Source organism: Equus quagga, chromosome 12 (assembly GCF_021613505.1).
Source record: "Equus quagga isolate Etosha38 chromosome 12, UCLA_HA_Equagga_1.0, whole genome shotgun sequence".
NCBI classification, from domain to species: Eukaryota; Metazoa; Chordata; class Mammalia; order Perissodactyla; family Equidae; genus Equus; species Equus quagga.
The window spans coordinates 48,118,281-48,135,631 of NC_060278.1; the positions used below are offsets into that span (position 1 = coordinate 48,118,281).

The 17,351-nt window shown below is 37.5% G+C and overlaps 1 protein-coding gene across 1 annotated transcript in view; it reads left to right on the forward strand.

The window, feature by feature from the left end:
* USH2A (usherin) overlaps positions 1–17,351 on the forward strand; it is a 733,563-nt gene that overhangs the window by 219,253 nt on the left and 496,959 nt on the right. Inside the window, exons 18-19 of the mRNA XM_046679838.1 lie at positions 1,327–1,496; positions 7,440–7,584. Of these exons, the coding sequence (XP_046535794.1) occupies positions 1,327–1,496; positions 7,440–7,584 (315 nt within the window). The remainder of the gene's footprint in view (positions 1–1,326; positions 1,497–7,439; positions 7,585–17,351) is intronic.

Below are 17,351 nucleotides of genomic sequence, written 5' to 3' on the forward strand. Positions count from 1 at the left end.
ACATTTGCGAAAATTAGCAATTGGTTTCCAGTCCTGAAGTGGGTTGGCATATGTCCTATCTTGCTCCAAGTTCAGCACAATTTATTTTCGACGAAAGAGATGTTACCAATTTCACAAATCTGATTTTGTTTTTATTTCTCTTTCCAAAAAAAAAAAAGTTTAGGTATTAGATTGTACCTAATGACAAAACCTTGGATATCAAAATCTGTAATTCACAAATGTGCTTATAAGCAATGGGCAATACGGTGAGGAACGAGGGTGAACATTTTTCATTTTCTTAAGATATCTTCGCTAAGGCAATTGAGACATTTTTAATCCTTCACCTTATGCTTTACATTAAAAACACTTCAAATGTCATGAGCCTTTAACAAAAAAATGCCCTTTTGTTATGCTTTGAGTCTGTGAACGTCCAAAGAGACTGAAGTCCTGATTTAAAGTGGATCGGTTAGGACTGTTGGAGGATAAGGGTAGTTTTAGGTTGATGTCCAAGGGAATCATTTCATGAATAAAATGTGCATTGTGCTTGAGCATCTCTTAATGACTACCAGCCATCTTGGACAAATAATAGTGCCATGATAGCACAAGTGATGAGCCATGGCGTTCTGGAAGGGGAAAGTCAAGGTCAGAAATGAAAAATAATGGGTGAAACTGCAGTGCTGGACTCTTATCATCTTATGGGTCACTGGCTAATGAAGGTGCGATGTGGTCCTTTGATAATACACCTTTGGTTAGCACATTTAAAATCCATATTAAGATCTCAAGGTTGGCAGGGGGAGAATATATGTGTATGTACCCTGAACATTTCAATCAAACTCCATTGAAAACTTTAAAAATTTCTTTGGGGTTATTTAGAACATTTTAGATTGACTTCTTTCTGAAGAGTAATATTCTCCCAGCTATATCAGGTTGGCTCAAGGAAATACTTCTCTACCTAGGAAATCCAATACGTCCCTATGATTTGTTCTAAACTTTGTAGACTGAGGTGTATTCGGTTTCCAAGACTTCTCCTTTCAAATACTTCGTGAGACCTATAGTTTCCTACCTAAGTATCTGCTATTTATCTTTATGATAAGCAAATTCCTGTATGGTTTTTACTTTGTAAATGGAAAATATCTTTGCTGGTAATACGAAAATGGAGAACATCCTTGCAGATAACATAAAGGAAGTGAATCGTTTTTATAGACACTAGTATATTCTTCTGTTTTTAAAAACCAGAAGAGTGTGTAAGGAACAGGGTCTTTCACAAAGTAGAGTAAATAGTGAATCCAGTTTGAAAACCTGTGAGCACAGCATTCATTGTTTTGCTGTTGTCATTGTCATTGATAGCGCCTGTATTCATGACCCCTCCTTCAGTCTTCTCGCTCTCACCATACTCTCTCAATGTATCTTGGGAGAAGCCAGCAGATGATGATGCAAGAGGAAAAGTTGTGGGGTATAACGTCAATATGATTTCCGAACAACCATCTCAACAACCTATTCCGGCAACGTTTTCACAGGTATTGTTATTTTCAACTACTGTCCTTTCAGAATTGAATTCTATCTTCATTTTGACTTTTTCTGAGTTTGCAAAATTCTGTGACAGAATCTTCCCTTACACACTCCTTAAATGGGGCATCTGTTTCTTAATATGCTATTATGTGTACAAGACTCTATATATTTATATCACTTATTTTTTAATATAAGCATATATCAAAACAAAATTGTATAATTTTGTGTAATAAAATCTGCTTTTTCTACTTAACATGTATCCTTAAATATCTTGCAAGAAACTGACTTTATGTAGCTGTGTACTCTCATGTTATTTGGACATACGATAATGTATTTAACAAATTCACAATCAGTTGATATTTATATGGTATTAATTCTTTTGGAAATATAAATCACATTGATAAGAACATCTTATATGTACACTTTGCATATTTTTATTTCCTAAGGAAAAAATCTGAGGAGTGGAATTTATCACACCTTGCAGCAAAGGTTGTTAACGTGTTCAAGGTTTGGGGGTTTTAGTGACATATTGCCTTCTAGTAATTCATACTCCAGCCAGCAGGAATGAGAGTAATAATCGTAGCGTAACTAAGAAAATGCAGTGTGCATAGTCTCACTCAGTCTTGGAGAATGGGAGGCTCTTGTTCTCCCTCCAGTTTATGGTGTGGCCAATGTTCTCCATTAGCCCATTTTACCAGCATGAGGGTGGCCAATGAGAGCGAGTAGCTGATGTCAACTGGACAAATCATTCTGCGTACTTCGCTGTTCAGCACCTCTTCTGAGGAAGATGCTCTGTGGTTGGGCATTAACATGACATAAAAAAATCTTCATATTTGATGCCTCTCCCATGGGCCTATCCACGTTCTTCTTCCACAGACTTCCTGGTTCCTGATTGCCCACTCTTTCTTCTTTCATGCCCATGGCCAATACAAGCAAGCCACTGCTATATAGTCTGGGTGTCATCTACCCTGGGACTCTTCCCTTTCCACGCAAAATGGACGACCAGGTGTGCTGCCTGAAGTTCTTCCCATTAAGAGGATTTCCTCTTACTTCTGGTTTTTAGGACCATCTCTGAATGGGGCTATAGAGCAGCCATCACCCATTTTGGACTTGCAAGCACACACTAAGACAAGCCATCTATGAACCAAATCTCGTTTTTCTACGTTCTCAGCTCTTGAGGGACCTCCGAGGACTGATAGGTGTGAGTTGAGATTGAGCCACCAGTATAAGAATGGTGGATGACATGGGAGTCTGGACTACTTGCTTTCACAGCATGTTAAGATTTCTGGCTCTGCTTATGCCCATTCCCAGATATCCGCTTCCATTTTATGAAGCATTTTTGTCGGGCCTACCTGACCTTAAGACTTGGTATGTCTCACAGAAACCAGCCCATGAGGAGTAGCTCTGGCTGCATGGTCGTGTGATGTTCCATAGTCAGATGCTTTGCTTTTACCGAGGCCCAATAGCATGCCAGCAGCTGTCTAGAAAATGGTGTTTAATTGCCGTTGTGTAATAGACCCTTGCTCCAGAACTTACAAGCGTACCTTGTGATTCTCTTATTGGGAGCTTACCATAAGTGTCTCACAGCATCTTCCCCACTATAATTACCTCTAGCACTATAGTAGGCTTTATGTCCCAAGTTGCTGGTCTGCTTGCAACACAGCCTTGACATACTGAAGAATCCTTTCCCACTCTGGGGTGCATTCAAAGTTGGCCACATTCCATGTTACCCAGTAACTCAGTCAGAATAGTATTCCCAAATGTGAAATATGCTCTCTTCAGAACATAAGAAGGTTCTGTTTCATTCTTAGTGGTGGTAAACGCAAGATGGAATAATTTGACCTTACTTTGGGTGGGATGTCCTAGTACATCTCAGGCTACAGGACCCCTAAGAAATTCACCGATGTGGCAGACCCCTTAATCTTCAAAAAGTTGATCTCCCACTCTTTGGAGCATGTAATTCTTACCAACGCCTCTACATACCTGCCATTTCTTGCTTATCTGATTCATTTAATAAGATATTACTAATATAGAGAACCAATAATGCCAAGGAGGTTTTTATAATTTACCTTAAATTGATGATTGCCTTAAATTTCACAGTTTGCCTTAAATGGATGGCCTTCACGTTTTCTTTGTCTTTCTTCAATACATGGATAGCACCCAACAAGAGCCATTTGATTCCAAGATGCTTAAATTTTCTACTTTCCCCAAAGTAGTCTATATAATTACCGGTTCCACCAAATCTGTGGACTTCCTTCCACTAGTAATTCACCCCAGTTCACCATTAGTGAAATTTATGAATAGTGCTACTAGAGCATGGCAGGAGCGATCAGTACTCCACCTGCTACCTGTGATGAGGTTCTCGTTGCCAGCCAACTGGTTGGTGATCCAGCTCCAAAACGTCATTTTAGACTCTCTTTCTTGGGACCACTCCCTTAGGTCAGGTGCCCCAGAACACAGATTCTGTGATAGAAGATGGAATACAGGAGGTCTATGCAGGGGTGCTCCCAGAAACATCACATGTAAAGTAGTAAGAGATGAAGGATTGAGCAGAATAAGAAGCTGACTTGTGATGCAATGATGAAAGGATCTAAGGTGATCCTGGGTGGTTCTGGAGCTGACACAACCCTTTAAGGTTTTCCCAAATTAAGTCAAGAGGCCGGACCTTTGTACCCCATTGTATTAGTTTCCTGGGGCTGCAGGAGCAAATTACCGCAAACTGAGTGACTTAAAACAACAGAAATTTATTCTCTTGTAGTTCTGGAGGCCGGAAGTCTAAAATTGAACTGTTGGCAGGGCCATTTTCCCTCCAAAGGCTCCAGAGGAGAATCCTTCCTTGCCTCTTCCAGCTTCTGGTGGCTTCTGACATTCCTTGGTTTGTGGCAGCATCAGTCTAATCTCTGCCTGTCTTCACATGGGCTTCTTCTCTGTATCTCTGTCTCCTCTGTGTCTGTGTATCCTTCTCATTTCTTCTATGAAGATATCACATTGGATTTAAGGCCCACCTTAAATTCAGGACGATTTAACTAATTACATCTGCAAAGACCCTATTTCCAAACAAAATCACTTTCCAAGGTTCTGGGTGGACAAGAATTTTTGGGAGACACTCTTCAAGCCCTTACTAATGGGTTTCCTAATATTTCTGAGCCTTCAGTGAACAGAGCATATATATGACTCAAAACCAGAAGAAGAAAAAGAGCCAATAAGTAATTGATGCTACCTTGTTACATGTTTCCATTAGTCTGGGCATAAGTAATAACTGATTTGCAACTTTCTCAAGTGATTAAAACACAGCTAGCATAATACATGTCTTTTAAGTTAAACAATTTAGTCTACAAATCCAGTATATTATAGGATTTAAGGTAAACTTACAGTTGTAACTGCTGTGTTTGTTCTTTAATTTTATGCCATATTTATCCTTGATCTTTTGTTTTGTTGTTGTTTTCACTACTCTTTGGCTTTGTAAACTATTTTTCTTCTTGCAAAACATCATTTCAAAACAACTATTACTGTACTATAGTATTCTGTTCCAAGACACAAAAATAAGAAAGAAAACCCCATAGTTTGTCAAAATACAGCCTTAGAAGTCAACTTGTTTGCTTGTATCCCACTTCTGCCAATTAATGGCTATATCGCTCATCTCTGTGCTCCAGGTTTTACTCGTCTGCAAAATGGGAAAACAATTTCTGCTTACCTACATGGTTTTTGTGGAGTTTAAAGAGCTTGACAAATATTAGATATTGTTAGTGATTATTATTGAGATAGGACTACTTTATACTTCATAAAGTAACTGTCAATCAATGGGGCAGGAAAATAAATCTTTTCTTTATCGACAAATATTGTGTATATAAATCTTTTTTTCTTGTTTAAAAGTCCTTTTCTGAAGGCTGAATTGGAATAAGGATATAGATCTGTCACTTTATTCTTCCTTGCACTTTCTCTCCCCCACAAATATCTATCTACCTAATCATATTTTCAAGAAAGTGAAATCAAGAATGGCAAAGTCAAAATTTTCACTTTCTCAGTAGTTAAATCTATATTCACACTGACCTGAGTGTGTCTTGTTATAATCTTGGTAAATAAGTAGCCAAAATTTCTGGGGAAGGCCCTACTGTAAAATACCTGTCATGAAATCTTTGCCTAAGGATGTGGCAGAAGAAATATACAGAAGTGGTAATAATATCAGTGTAGGATTTCGAGCTTCTACAAAGTTCTTCCCACCCATTTAAAGATTTAGCCCAAAGAAAACTTGCAATTAGATAAATCTGTTAAGACCTGTAAAATGACTATATATACACGGAAAAGACAAAGTCTATCTGGGTGATAATTTTATGTGTCCCAAGCTCTAGGATATATGTCTTTTTAAAATCATGCAATTTATAACAACCGTAAGTAGAGAAATATAAAAGCCCATCAAAACTAGTATTAGCCTACGTTTTCTATTTCTTGCTATATTTCATAGGTGTTCTTGCTACAAAGAGTAATTCGTTTAAAAAATGAGTCAACTTCCTAAATTAAATAGAAAATGCCTCAATGTATTTTATCCTAAAAACAAATTTATTTTCTAAAAGTCTCCATTAAATGCCACTAGATTTGTTCTAAATGGTATGAATTTTATAGCAATATTCAGTAAGTTTTACTCGTTTCAAAGTTTTCTTTTTCTTAGAAAATTTTAAATCACATTACACAGAAAAGTTTCTATCCTCAGTACCTCAATAACCATTTTAGAATTAGAGAGATGAGGATTAATAAATTAGTGTTTGATGTCTTTGTGATTTCTAAATATAATTGCAAGGAAATGGTACCAAAGTTTTAAATTATTCTTAGATTTTTGGAATCTTTGAAATCACCTTGATTTCTGAAAAATGTTATGTAAACAATATAATTTATATTCCAGTCACACTGCTTTCTAGAACTACTCACTTAGGTTAGGAAATTTTTAAGTCAATACCCGAGCAAGTATTCTAATTGAATTTTATTGTACTCCTAAAGAGAAAATATCTAGAAAATTACTGCAAATGTTACTAACCTTTAGAATTATCTGTATATTTATGGAAGATTATTTGATTTGAATGTGTATCAATATCCACCAGAAAAGAAGTTTTGAACTCACACTTGGTGTCATAGTCTCTGTTTTAATGACTTTTTTTTTTCTGAATATAATTTCCAGCAATCTTTGTATCTACAGACTGAGTCAATTTACTTGGTAGCTTTTGATCAATTCTGGTTATAATGACGAGACCCACTCTCAGTGTTGATTGTTTAATTATTTTTTTAGGAACTATGGAGTTCCTTTGTCTCCTTTGTTCAAATCTGCTATTTTCATCTGAAATTGTGTGATAAAGACAATAAATATTTCCAAAAATGTAACTGTTTGATCTAATCTGCATATGCTTATTTGTATAAGAAAGATAATTGAAAATTGACCTCATGTGGATGCTCAGTAATGTGTTACTTTGTTTTTTTTTCTTTTTCTTCTGTGGCTTTTTTTTCTTTAAAGAAAATGATGGGGGTGATTGAACATAGTGACATCTTTCTGTACCAGCTCCATGAAATAGCGTGTGGGGATTACTGCCCTGGGTTAGTTTTGGCCAAGCCCCATGGTTTTATTTGGACTTTTTCATGATAACAATGACAATGTCACCATCCTTTATCTCTACCATTGGTGACAATAACCATACTATCATGCTGCTTTATGAGGCAATAACTTGGTTTCCTCATTTATCCACTCAGGAACGAGATTATTACCTCATAAAACAGTGTGATTGTACAATTATCAATTAAATCCTAGCTTGTTGAGACTCTTCAAAAAAAAAAAAATCCCTTTTCCTAGTAGTGGCTGGCAGGAATTCTCTCTGTCTGAATTCATGGAACTTTGACTGCCAAGATTACGTTTCTCACGTTGATTATCTGTTATCTGACTTTCGTGGTTTTTGTTGTTTGCCTTGAAGGTGTTGTACACTGCAAAATCCCAAGAACTGTATTATGTTGTAAAAGGACTAAAACCTTACAGGATTTACAACTTTACTGTTTCTCTCTGCAATTCAATTGGTTGTGTCACCAGTGCTCCGGGAGAAGGACGGACATTAGCAGCAGGTAAGCCAGTTTTAATGGCCATGAAAAATATACGGTGTATTTATAAACAAACATCTACCAAGCTCACTGCCTTCTCTAGTTTGGATTTGATCTTTGTCTTTTCTGCTTTCTCCTGCTCCCTCACGAACCCTGATGACTGCCTACCTTGACATTTTTAAAGAAAAAACTAAACAAGTTTAAGAGGCGCCTAGAAGCCCTGAATTGCAGCTATGTCATAATAAGAAATATAATTAGATGCAGAGTGACACCAGGGCGTGGCCGCCACCTGAGGTCCTAGCAGTGTCCTGACAATTCTGAGAAGTGTTCAGGAAGCTTCCTAGGAGGACTCAGGATAGTTCTACCCTCACTGTTAACTCTTTTTTTGGAGGGTTGGGCCCACCCACTCCTGTCCTATGGGGCTAAATGCTGGCACCTAGGAATTAATGGGTTGTCCTGGTGTTATATTTTGCTTTTATTGGACAGGCAGTAACATAATTTTTAAAAAAATTATTTTATTGAGGTCATATGGGCTTACAACATTGTGTAAATCTCAGGTGTACATTATTATATTTCAGTTTCTGTGGAGACTGCATTGTATTTAGACCAACAATCCAGTTTTTATTCATCGCCATACACTTGTGCCCGTTTATCCCTTTCACCTTGGCCCCACCCCATTCTCCTCTGGAACCACTAATCTGTTCTCTTTCTCTGTGTGTTTTATTGTGTATCTTCCACATATGAGTGAAATTATGTGGTATTTGTCTTTCTCTGTCTGACTTATTTCGTTTAGCATAATACCCTCAAGATCTATCCATGTTGTCACAAATGGCACAATTTTGTCATTTTTTATGGCTGAGTAGTATTCCACTGTGTGTGTGTGTGTGTGTGTGTGTGTGTGTGTGTGTGTGTCTGTGTATAACCACATCTTCTTTATCCATTCTTCCATTGACGGGCACTTGGGTTGCTTCCACATCTTGGGTATTATGAATAATGCTGCGATGAACACAGGGGTGCATAAATCTCTTTGATTGTTGATTTCTTATAATTTGTATAAATATCCAGTAGTGGAATAGCCAGGTCATATGGTATTTCTATGTCTAATGTTTTCCATATTGTCCGGTTTCTGCATCCTGTTTTCCATAGTGGCTGTACCAGTTTGCATTCCCACCAGCAGTGTGTGAGGGCTCCCTTCTCTCCACATCCTCTCCAACACTTGTTATTTCTTGTCTTCTTAATTACAGCCATTCTGTGAGGTGATATCTCTTTCTAGTTTTGATTTGCATTTCCTGGCAGTGGGGTAATTATTAATTCATTTATTATTAATAAGAAGCTCTTAAGTTTATAAAATTTAAGTAGAAGACTTATCAAGTATGATTGTAGTAGGAGATGGTTTACATCAATTTTTCTTGCTTCACTTAGAACAAAATAGGTTCATACAAACTTGATTACATGCATCACTAACACCTATATAACTCAATTACTCTGCTTTTACTACATATATATATTTTTTTGAGGAAGATTAGCCCTGAGCTAACATCCACTGCCAATCTTCCTCTTTTTGCTGAGGAAGATTGGCCCTGAGCTAACACTCATGCCCATCTTCCTCTATTTCGTGTGTGACGCCTGCCACAGCATGGCTTGACAAGCGGTGTGTAGGTGTGCACCTGGGATTAGAACTGGCGAACCCCGGGCCGCCAAAGCAGAGGGCACGAACTTAACTGCTGCACCACTGGGCTGGCCCCTGCTTTTAGTATATTTTCAAATCAGTTTTTCTGTCTGCAATCCAATAAGATTTAGTTTTTTGGTGTGCTTTAAGGAAATTTCCTTAAGGTTAAGGGACTCCTAGATGAACGATGGATATCGTATGAATATATTTAGCTATAAAAATTTTCCCTAGATCTTATCTTAACTGTCTTCAGGTCCAATTCTATAGTTTTGTTTTGTTTTAGTTTAGTCCAATTCTATAGTTTTGTTTGGCTCAAATTATCTCATCAAGTAGTATTGTTTCTTAAAATTTTCCATCAATGAGAATGATTCCCAAATTCTAAGAAACTGTTTTATTAGCTCTATGACTGAACTCTGTATTTTTCTATATTTAATCTCTATATATTTCATATATATGCATACATTTATGAAGTACCTAGATTGTACAAAATATCATTCTCCTATAAGACTGTCTATTTATTTTTGCATACTCTGTTATTAGAGGGTTTCTGAATATGTATAACAGAGAAAGGCTCCCTGTCTCCTTTGGGAAAAATGACACAATTTGGGACTAGAGAACAAAAATTAAAAAAGGACTCAGCCTTTCAGGCTAGAGAAAGTGAAAACAGAAACAGCACAAGCTAAAGATTGGCCTGAAGTATAGTAGAGGATAGAGGACTCCCAGCCATGTGGCTGAGCAGAACCAAAATCATGGCTTCACAGGGTTATAAAACACTTACAAGTCATCTAGGGTGACTCTCTAACCAATGATAATATGTTCTCAGTAACATTCCTCCCAAGTGTTTGTCAAACCAAGGTTTGATATTTGTATTTATTTATTTTATTTTTGTATGTGTGTGAGGAAGATTGGCTCTGAGTTAATATCTGTTGCCCATCTTCCTCTTTTTGCTTGAGGAAGATTGTCGCTGAGCTAACATCTATGCCAGCCTTCCTCTATTTTATGTGGGATGCCGCCACAGCATGGCTTAATGAGCAGAGCTAGGTCCACGCCTGGGATCTGAACCTGCAAACCCTGGGCCACTGAAGCAGACCGTATGAACTTAACCGCTATGCCACTGTGCCGGCCCCTGTGTTTGATATCTTTAGTGGCAGGGGAAATACTACCTCTTGGGGAAATCCATATTGTGCATAGAGACCTCTTTTAAAAGGTGACTGCTTATGTTGATCCAAAATATCTCCCTTTGGCTTCCAGTCGACAGTCTCACCTACTCCCTTGGGGGCCGTCCTCAGTCTGATTCATCTTCCTCATGATGTCACTTCCAATCCCATTTTCAGTAAAAATACCCCCAACCAACTCTTCTCTCCTTCAGGCTGCATACCACAGCACCTCCACCTGCACCTCGCATACATAGTTTCTAGCATTGTTCCTACAGACACTCTCCTCCAGATGAGATCTAGTCTATCTTTTCATAGACGCAGACAAACTAAAGGAAGACATGCCTGTCCCCAAAGATAGAAGGATCCTGGTGATGGGAAGAGAAAAGCAGGAAAATGTCTATAAAACAGAATCCTCACTGCTCAACGTGCCAGTGATAACATCTGTGCTAACATCATCCTCCTGGGTTGCAGCAAGAAGTTTCTGTGGCGTGGAAGACAATGCACCTGAGTGTTCTGTGCAGCTCTCATTTTAGTCACTGGTGAAAAGACTTAAGCCACTCCTGGCCACTGGAAGAGTAATGGGTTAAAACTAGTCTTCTGAATTCTCTCTCTGACTCTTTATCCTTGAAAAATAGAATTTGGAAACAACTTATATTCTCTGAAAGCCATGAGATGTGCAAATTAATTGACTTTTAAAAATGAAAACTTATTCATATATTTAGGGAAAAAAATGATAAGCCAGAAGGCCAGGGCCTAAATTTGGCCTCTGCCACCTACTTGCTGGGTGACCTTCAGTAAATTATGTTACTTTTGTGCCTTCATTTTCCAATTTATAAATAAGAATAACAGAGCCCGGCCCTGTGGCTGAGTGGTTAAGTTCATGTGCTCTGCTTTGGTGGCCCAGGGTTCACCAGTTCAGATCCTGGGCTCGGACCTAGCACGGCTCATCAGGCCATGCTGAGGCAGCATCCCACATAGCACAACCAGTAGGACCTACAACTAGAATATACAACTAGGTACTGGGGGGCTTTGGGGAGAAGAAGAAGAAAAAAAGAAGAAGATTGGCAACAGATGTTAGCTCAGGCGCCAATCTTTAAAAAAAGAAAAAAAGAAGAATCTATTTTATAGGGTTCTTATGAGGTTTAATAAACGTTAGCATATATTAATTATTTAAAGCAGTACCAAGCAAAGAGTAAATCTTCAATATAAATTATTTTTATCATGATTATTTTCATAATTTTTATGCGATACTTTTATCAGTCACAATGTAAATGTTATAGAATTTCTAACGTTATCAAAATCATGAAGTTTATTTTACAACTGTGGTTCCATAACATCTTTATAACATACTTGTAACAACAGAGAGCCCTAAAAGTAAGGATTATAACGCAAAAATAAACTGGAGGAAGGCTAAAATCTAAAAGCATGATTTTTCAGTTCTGTAAGGAGTATGTCATTCAGAATTATGATATGCATTTTCAAGTTTTGCTCAAAAACTACAAATTTCAAATTTGGTGTTTGCAATATGGAGTTAGTAATGAGCCGTAACCATATCATTACTGTATTTTATTGTGAAGGCTCAATTCTTTAAGCATCTCTTAAGGACTTACTATTTAAACCATGTGGAGGATTCAAAGATAATCCTTTCAAAGATACCTTAGTGGTGTCTGCATTAAGACATTGACATATAATGAGTGGGATTAACATAATGGGGACATGTGAGAAAGGATAAAGGAAAGCTATGGGAACTAAAATATGGGATAGATAACTTTGATTTGGGAGATTGGGCAGTTATCTCAGATTAAATGGTATTCAAGATGGACTGTAAAGGATTGGTAAAGATCTTTGCAGGTATTTACTGAACATATTCCGTGCTAGTCGTTGCTTTAGTACTGGTCTTGTTCTAGTGACTAATGTGCTGAAAGCTGGGGTTTATGAAGATTTCTCTGGCAGTAGAGTATAGAATAGATGAGGAGACAGTGTGTAAATAGAGTCTGGTAGACTTTTCTAAGAGGTAATGAGGGAGTAAATCAGATAAATAGAAACAAAGATTGAAAGAAGGGAATAGAGTGGGATCAAGGAAGAGAAATCGACAGGTTAAGAAGAGGCAAGAATTGAAGATGACAGTAAATATTGTAGACCATGGTGATGCCATGAAATATAATGGGAAAGATGAAGAAAGGGCATATGGGAGAAATAAACCCATGAGTTTAAGTTTGATCATTTGATAGAAGCACATCCATGACAATTATAACCAGCCAGCAGCCAAAAATGCAAATGTGGAGCTTAAGAATGACCCAGATTTTGGGACCGGCCCCGTGGCTGAGTGGTTAAGTTCATGCGCTTTGCTTCGGGGGCCCAGGGATTCGCCAGTTTGAATCCTGGGCGCGGACATGGCACCGCTCATCAGGCCATGCTGAGGCGGCATCCCACATGCCACAATTAGAAGGACCCACAACTAAAAATACACAACTATGTACTGGGGGACTTTGGGAGAAAAAGGAAAACTAAAATCTTTGGGGGAAAAAAAAAAAGAATGATGCTGATTTTGTAACCATCTGCTTATAGATGTGAGTTGAAACTATAGATATAATGAATTAGTGAAGGCAGAAAAAATGCAAAATAAAGTTCACATCTCAGTGAATACTTACATTCGGGGAGAAACGGGAAAGGAGGAGAGAAATGATCAGAGTTAGGAAAAGAACCTAGAGAGAGCAGTATCAGAAAAGTCAAGGGAAGAGAGAATTCTAGAAGGAGAATCTTGTCTGTAACATCATATGCTGTAGGGAAAGCAAGAGAAATGTGAACTACAAGCAAGGTGGGGTCAAGGATGAGACTCTTGGAACAGTCTAACCAGCATGATTGGAACAGAAGCTGGAATGTAAAGAACTGAGCAGTTGCAGGAGACAATGTAATGGTAAATTTAAAATGTGTGGTTCTTTGTTCTTTGCCAAAAATTTCCTTCTACCCAATTTCCTTTCAAAAAAACATTAACTGTTGTTCTCATGTGAAATCCTTTCCTTTCTGAAGGAAAAGTTATTTTAGTGTTCTTCTGGGCAAATGTTTATTTCTTAATCCCCATAATATATTTTGTCAGAACTCTCTGACTCTTCATCTGCCAAGTAGAGAATAAAGTCACTTATAGGACAAAAGTGTGGGAAAATCATTTTTACTTGCTGTTTGATTTATTTTAAAATACAGCTTTTTCAGGGGCGTTCAGATCACTGAGAATGGACATATTTGTTTTTATTGGAATGCAAAGAAAAGCCCAGCAATTATAGATCCAATATTCTGCTTGCTGCTTTTATTTTCAGTAGATGAATAAGTTTTTTTAAAAAAAAATTTTAAGATTAAACATTTAGATATAACTCACAGATATTAAGTTGCAGAGATAAACAATGACTAGGTTGGTTCTTTTGAATGTTCAACAGGTTTGGCATAAGAAAGGAATATAAGTTGATCTGCAGCTTTATGATTCTTCCTGCTATTTCTTCTAGTAATAAAATTGCGATTTGGAGGGTATATGTTACTACAACAAATTCTAATGGATTTGTGAGAAATTTAACTCTTAAATCTAAATGTAGTTTGTATGAGTTCATTATCGGAGATTAAAGAAGCCAGTGACCATTCAAAAACTTTGAAACAGAGCACCGAAATTTAGAAGTAGTGTTCAGCCTTTTTGAAGCACTGAATCACGAAAACGTTTCCTTCTTAAATCTCGGCCACAGAAATCAAAAAGATACTTGTAAAGATCAGTTTCATTAAAAAGCTTGAGAATTATAATTTGCTCTCTTTTGTTTTAAATATTTTTCGATTAGAGACATGATTAGAATTGGTGTGTTTCATCCAGAATATATGTTGCATTGTCACTCTTTAGTTTTGTTTGTTTGTTTGTTTTTGCTGAGGAAGATTTGCCCTGAGCTGACATCCACTGTCAATGCTCCTCTTTCTTTGCTTGAGGAAGTTAGCCCTGAGCAAACATCTGTGCCAATCGTCCTCTACTGTTTTGTATGTGGAACGCCTCCACAGCATGGCTGGTGAGTGGAGTAGGTGCACATCTGGGATCTGAACCCATGAACCTGAGCCGCCAAAGTGGAGCACACGGAACTTTAACCACTGGGCCATGGGGCCAGGCCCTGTCACTCTTTAGTTTCGAGGCCCATGACAATGATTTCAGGGAGGTATTCTCTCGGAAGCAGCTACATCTCTCCATAGCTAAAATCTTGAAGCAGCATCATGGGTGGCTTTGGTATTGCTTCTGGGTGTATGTAATGAGCTGATGCACTCGGGCCTCTTAGACTTCTCATTATACTTTTCCTCAAGATTACCCTTTTAATCGAGGAAATTTGTGCATTTCCACCCTTTGCCAATTAAGTACAATTTAAACCTTTCTTAAGTGAAATTCCTTTTCGAGATCCATTCCTTTAGGAACAATGGGCTATTTCCTTTGCCTGTCATATGTTGACCTCTACACTACCAGCTTAGAAGTGCCCATCTCGCATTAAGCAAGTAATTAGTGGTGCATTAAGGTATTTTTCTGTGTCCAAAGTAAAATGTATAGGCTGTTTGCTGCTGAGTTGAAAACACACATTGTTTTGCATGCAGGTACATAAGTCTTTTCACTGTGGATAAGACCCAGAGTGATTAAACAAGCATTCTTAATATGTTAATTTATAATTTTAATTATAACAATCTTGTATATATAGTCATTAGTGAATACTAATATAAATATTTTTCTATCTTTTTATTCATAATGCATAAACCAATCATCCAGTTACTTCTCTGAGTTGCCTGTTTTTGCTTCATAATACAATCTTTGTTCTTAGTTATGAATGCATTTTGTTCGTTCCTGTCTTGAATAATCCCTCATTAAGCTAGTCACTTTCTGCTCCACACTAAAAAGGAAAAATTATCATGCAAATGTGGCATGCCATATTAAAAAGCACATTACAAACACTTTTGTTGCTGTCCTTCAATTAGTTTCCCTTCTTTGAATTTAATTCCATTTGTTGTTAAACTCCCGACTTGACGTATGGACTCATGAATCTGAGGCTGCTGCCAAGAAAGTGGGGGGAAAACAATCAAAGCTTCTTCGAAGAGCTGCAGAGCCGAGCTGAAATGAATTTGCTTCACCTTTGACAAGAACACTTGAAGAGCACTGGAATCCTCTGATGATTCAACTTAGCTAATTATCCAATTATTTATTTCAGGAATAAAGGCCCTGTTCTACAATTAGAGAAGTATAAAGCAATCTGAGACATTTTCTAATGACAGATGACATAAGCGACTTCGAAGATAAACATTATCTGTGCAAACTTGTCTCCCCAAGTATTTTCAGCCAACCCTTCTTGGGTCTCAGAATCAGTGAAATCCTGAATACGCTGAAGGGGTTTTTTGGTTTGTTTGCTTTGCTCTTTCAACAACAGAAATTATTTCACGCTTTTAACCAACATGTCAAATTTCCGTGGCTCTTCAGCAATGTTTAAGTTGTATTTCTCTTGATTAAAAGCTTTTGGTTCAAAGCAATACTTTTTAATTGCCTAATGATATAAGTCAGTTCTTAGGAAAGAACCGCACATTTAGGAGTTCATTTGCAATATAACTGAAAAATTCATTGCATGGCAGTAAAACAATTTACTGTTAATTACAAGGAGAAGAATTTGCTGTAGCATGCTCACAGATTGCCATGAATCATACAGCACTCCTAGAGATTTATAACAGATGTGTAAGTGGGATGAATTAGCAGGGTTTAATAACAGAGACACAAATCATGCAGACTTCAAGGAGCTTTAATTGATATACTAGAATGTGACGGGCATGAATCACTCAGCCATTCAACAGCACTGTAACATATGGTCAGCACAATATGCTGCATCTTAAATCGGTCGGTGAGTCGCTGGTTGTCCCATATGGTGGAAGCAATATATTTTTCATGATTAAAAAAAAATACATCCATTTTTTAAAGAAATATGATTGCAAAGCATGTTTGTTATTGAACAGTCACCTGAATGCCAAACTGGGTGTTTTTTATGATTTTTTTTTAACATGGCAGCTTCCCAAAATAAATAGCTACGACTACTTGTACTACCAGATCGCTGGAGGCGTTATGAGAACCAAATTGGTGCTGTTGGCACACTTGATCCACAGCAAAGCCTCATAGAAGAGCGTGGCTGAGCATAGCTGATATTGTCAGGGAAATCCTTCAGAGTGGGGAGAAACAAGATAAGGAATGATGTCACTTTCAGAGAAATTCGGGAATGCAAATAGAATAAAAGGCTTTGAATGGGAGACCTTTACTTAGCAGGTCAGAGAAGTGGCTATGATCATACCTAATGTAACAATCAGATGCAACATTTTATACTAATCTCTTAGTTAAATGTTCAGTCCTTCTGGAACATTCTAAAAGAAATCCTGGCAGACCATCACATAGATGGTAGTACCAATTCCATGTCATTCTTGAAGAATCATGGCAGTTTATGAAAACAGGTATCCTGGTGCAGCCCAGTAAATGGTAGCGTGCAAAAATCTTTTTTATTCAAACTAAGATCTGGCAGCTTCCAGCAAAGCTTTTGCAGCCTTAGTAAATCTGACAGACTTGAAAAAGGAATATTGCAGCCTTAGAGCTGTGGCTGCCAGAATTTAATGTCAACAATTAAAATTTATTTTGATCCTTACCTACTGTTTATTACTGTTTGTATACACAACAGACCTTACTAATACAGAGATGCACTATTAGATGGCATTACCATCTGTTCACAGTGAAACGCTGGCATCTGTCTTAGATGCTAAAACTAAAATGATATTATTTCTAACAAAACAAAATTAACTGCTTTTTACTCACCAACTTTAATTTTGAATGTGTGGATGCGCCCAAGGAAAAGCCTTGTTGATAAAATATGTAATGACCTCTGTCGCCAGGTCTGCATTTAGATTTGTGACTTTAGTGGGGCTTCTATCGGCCTTAT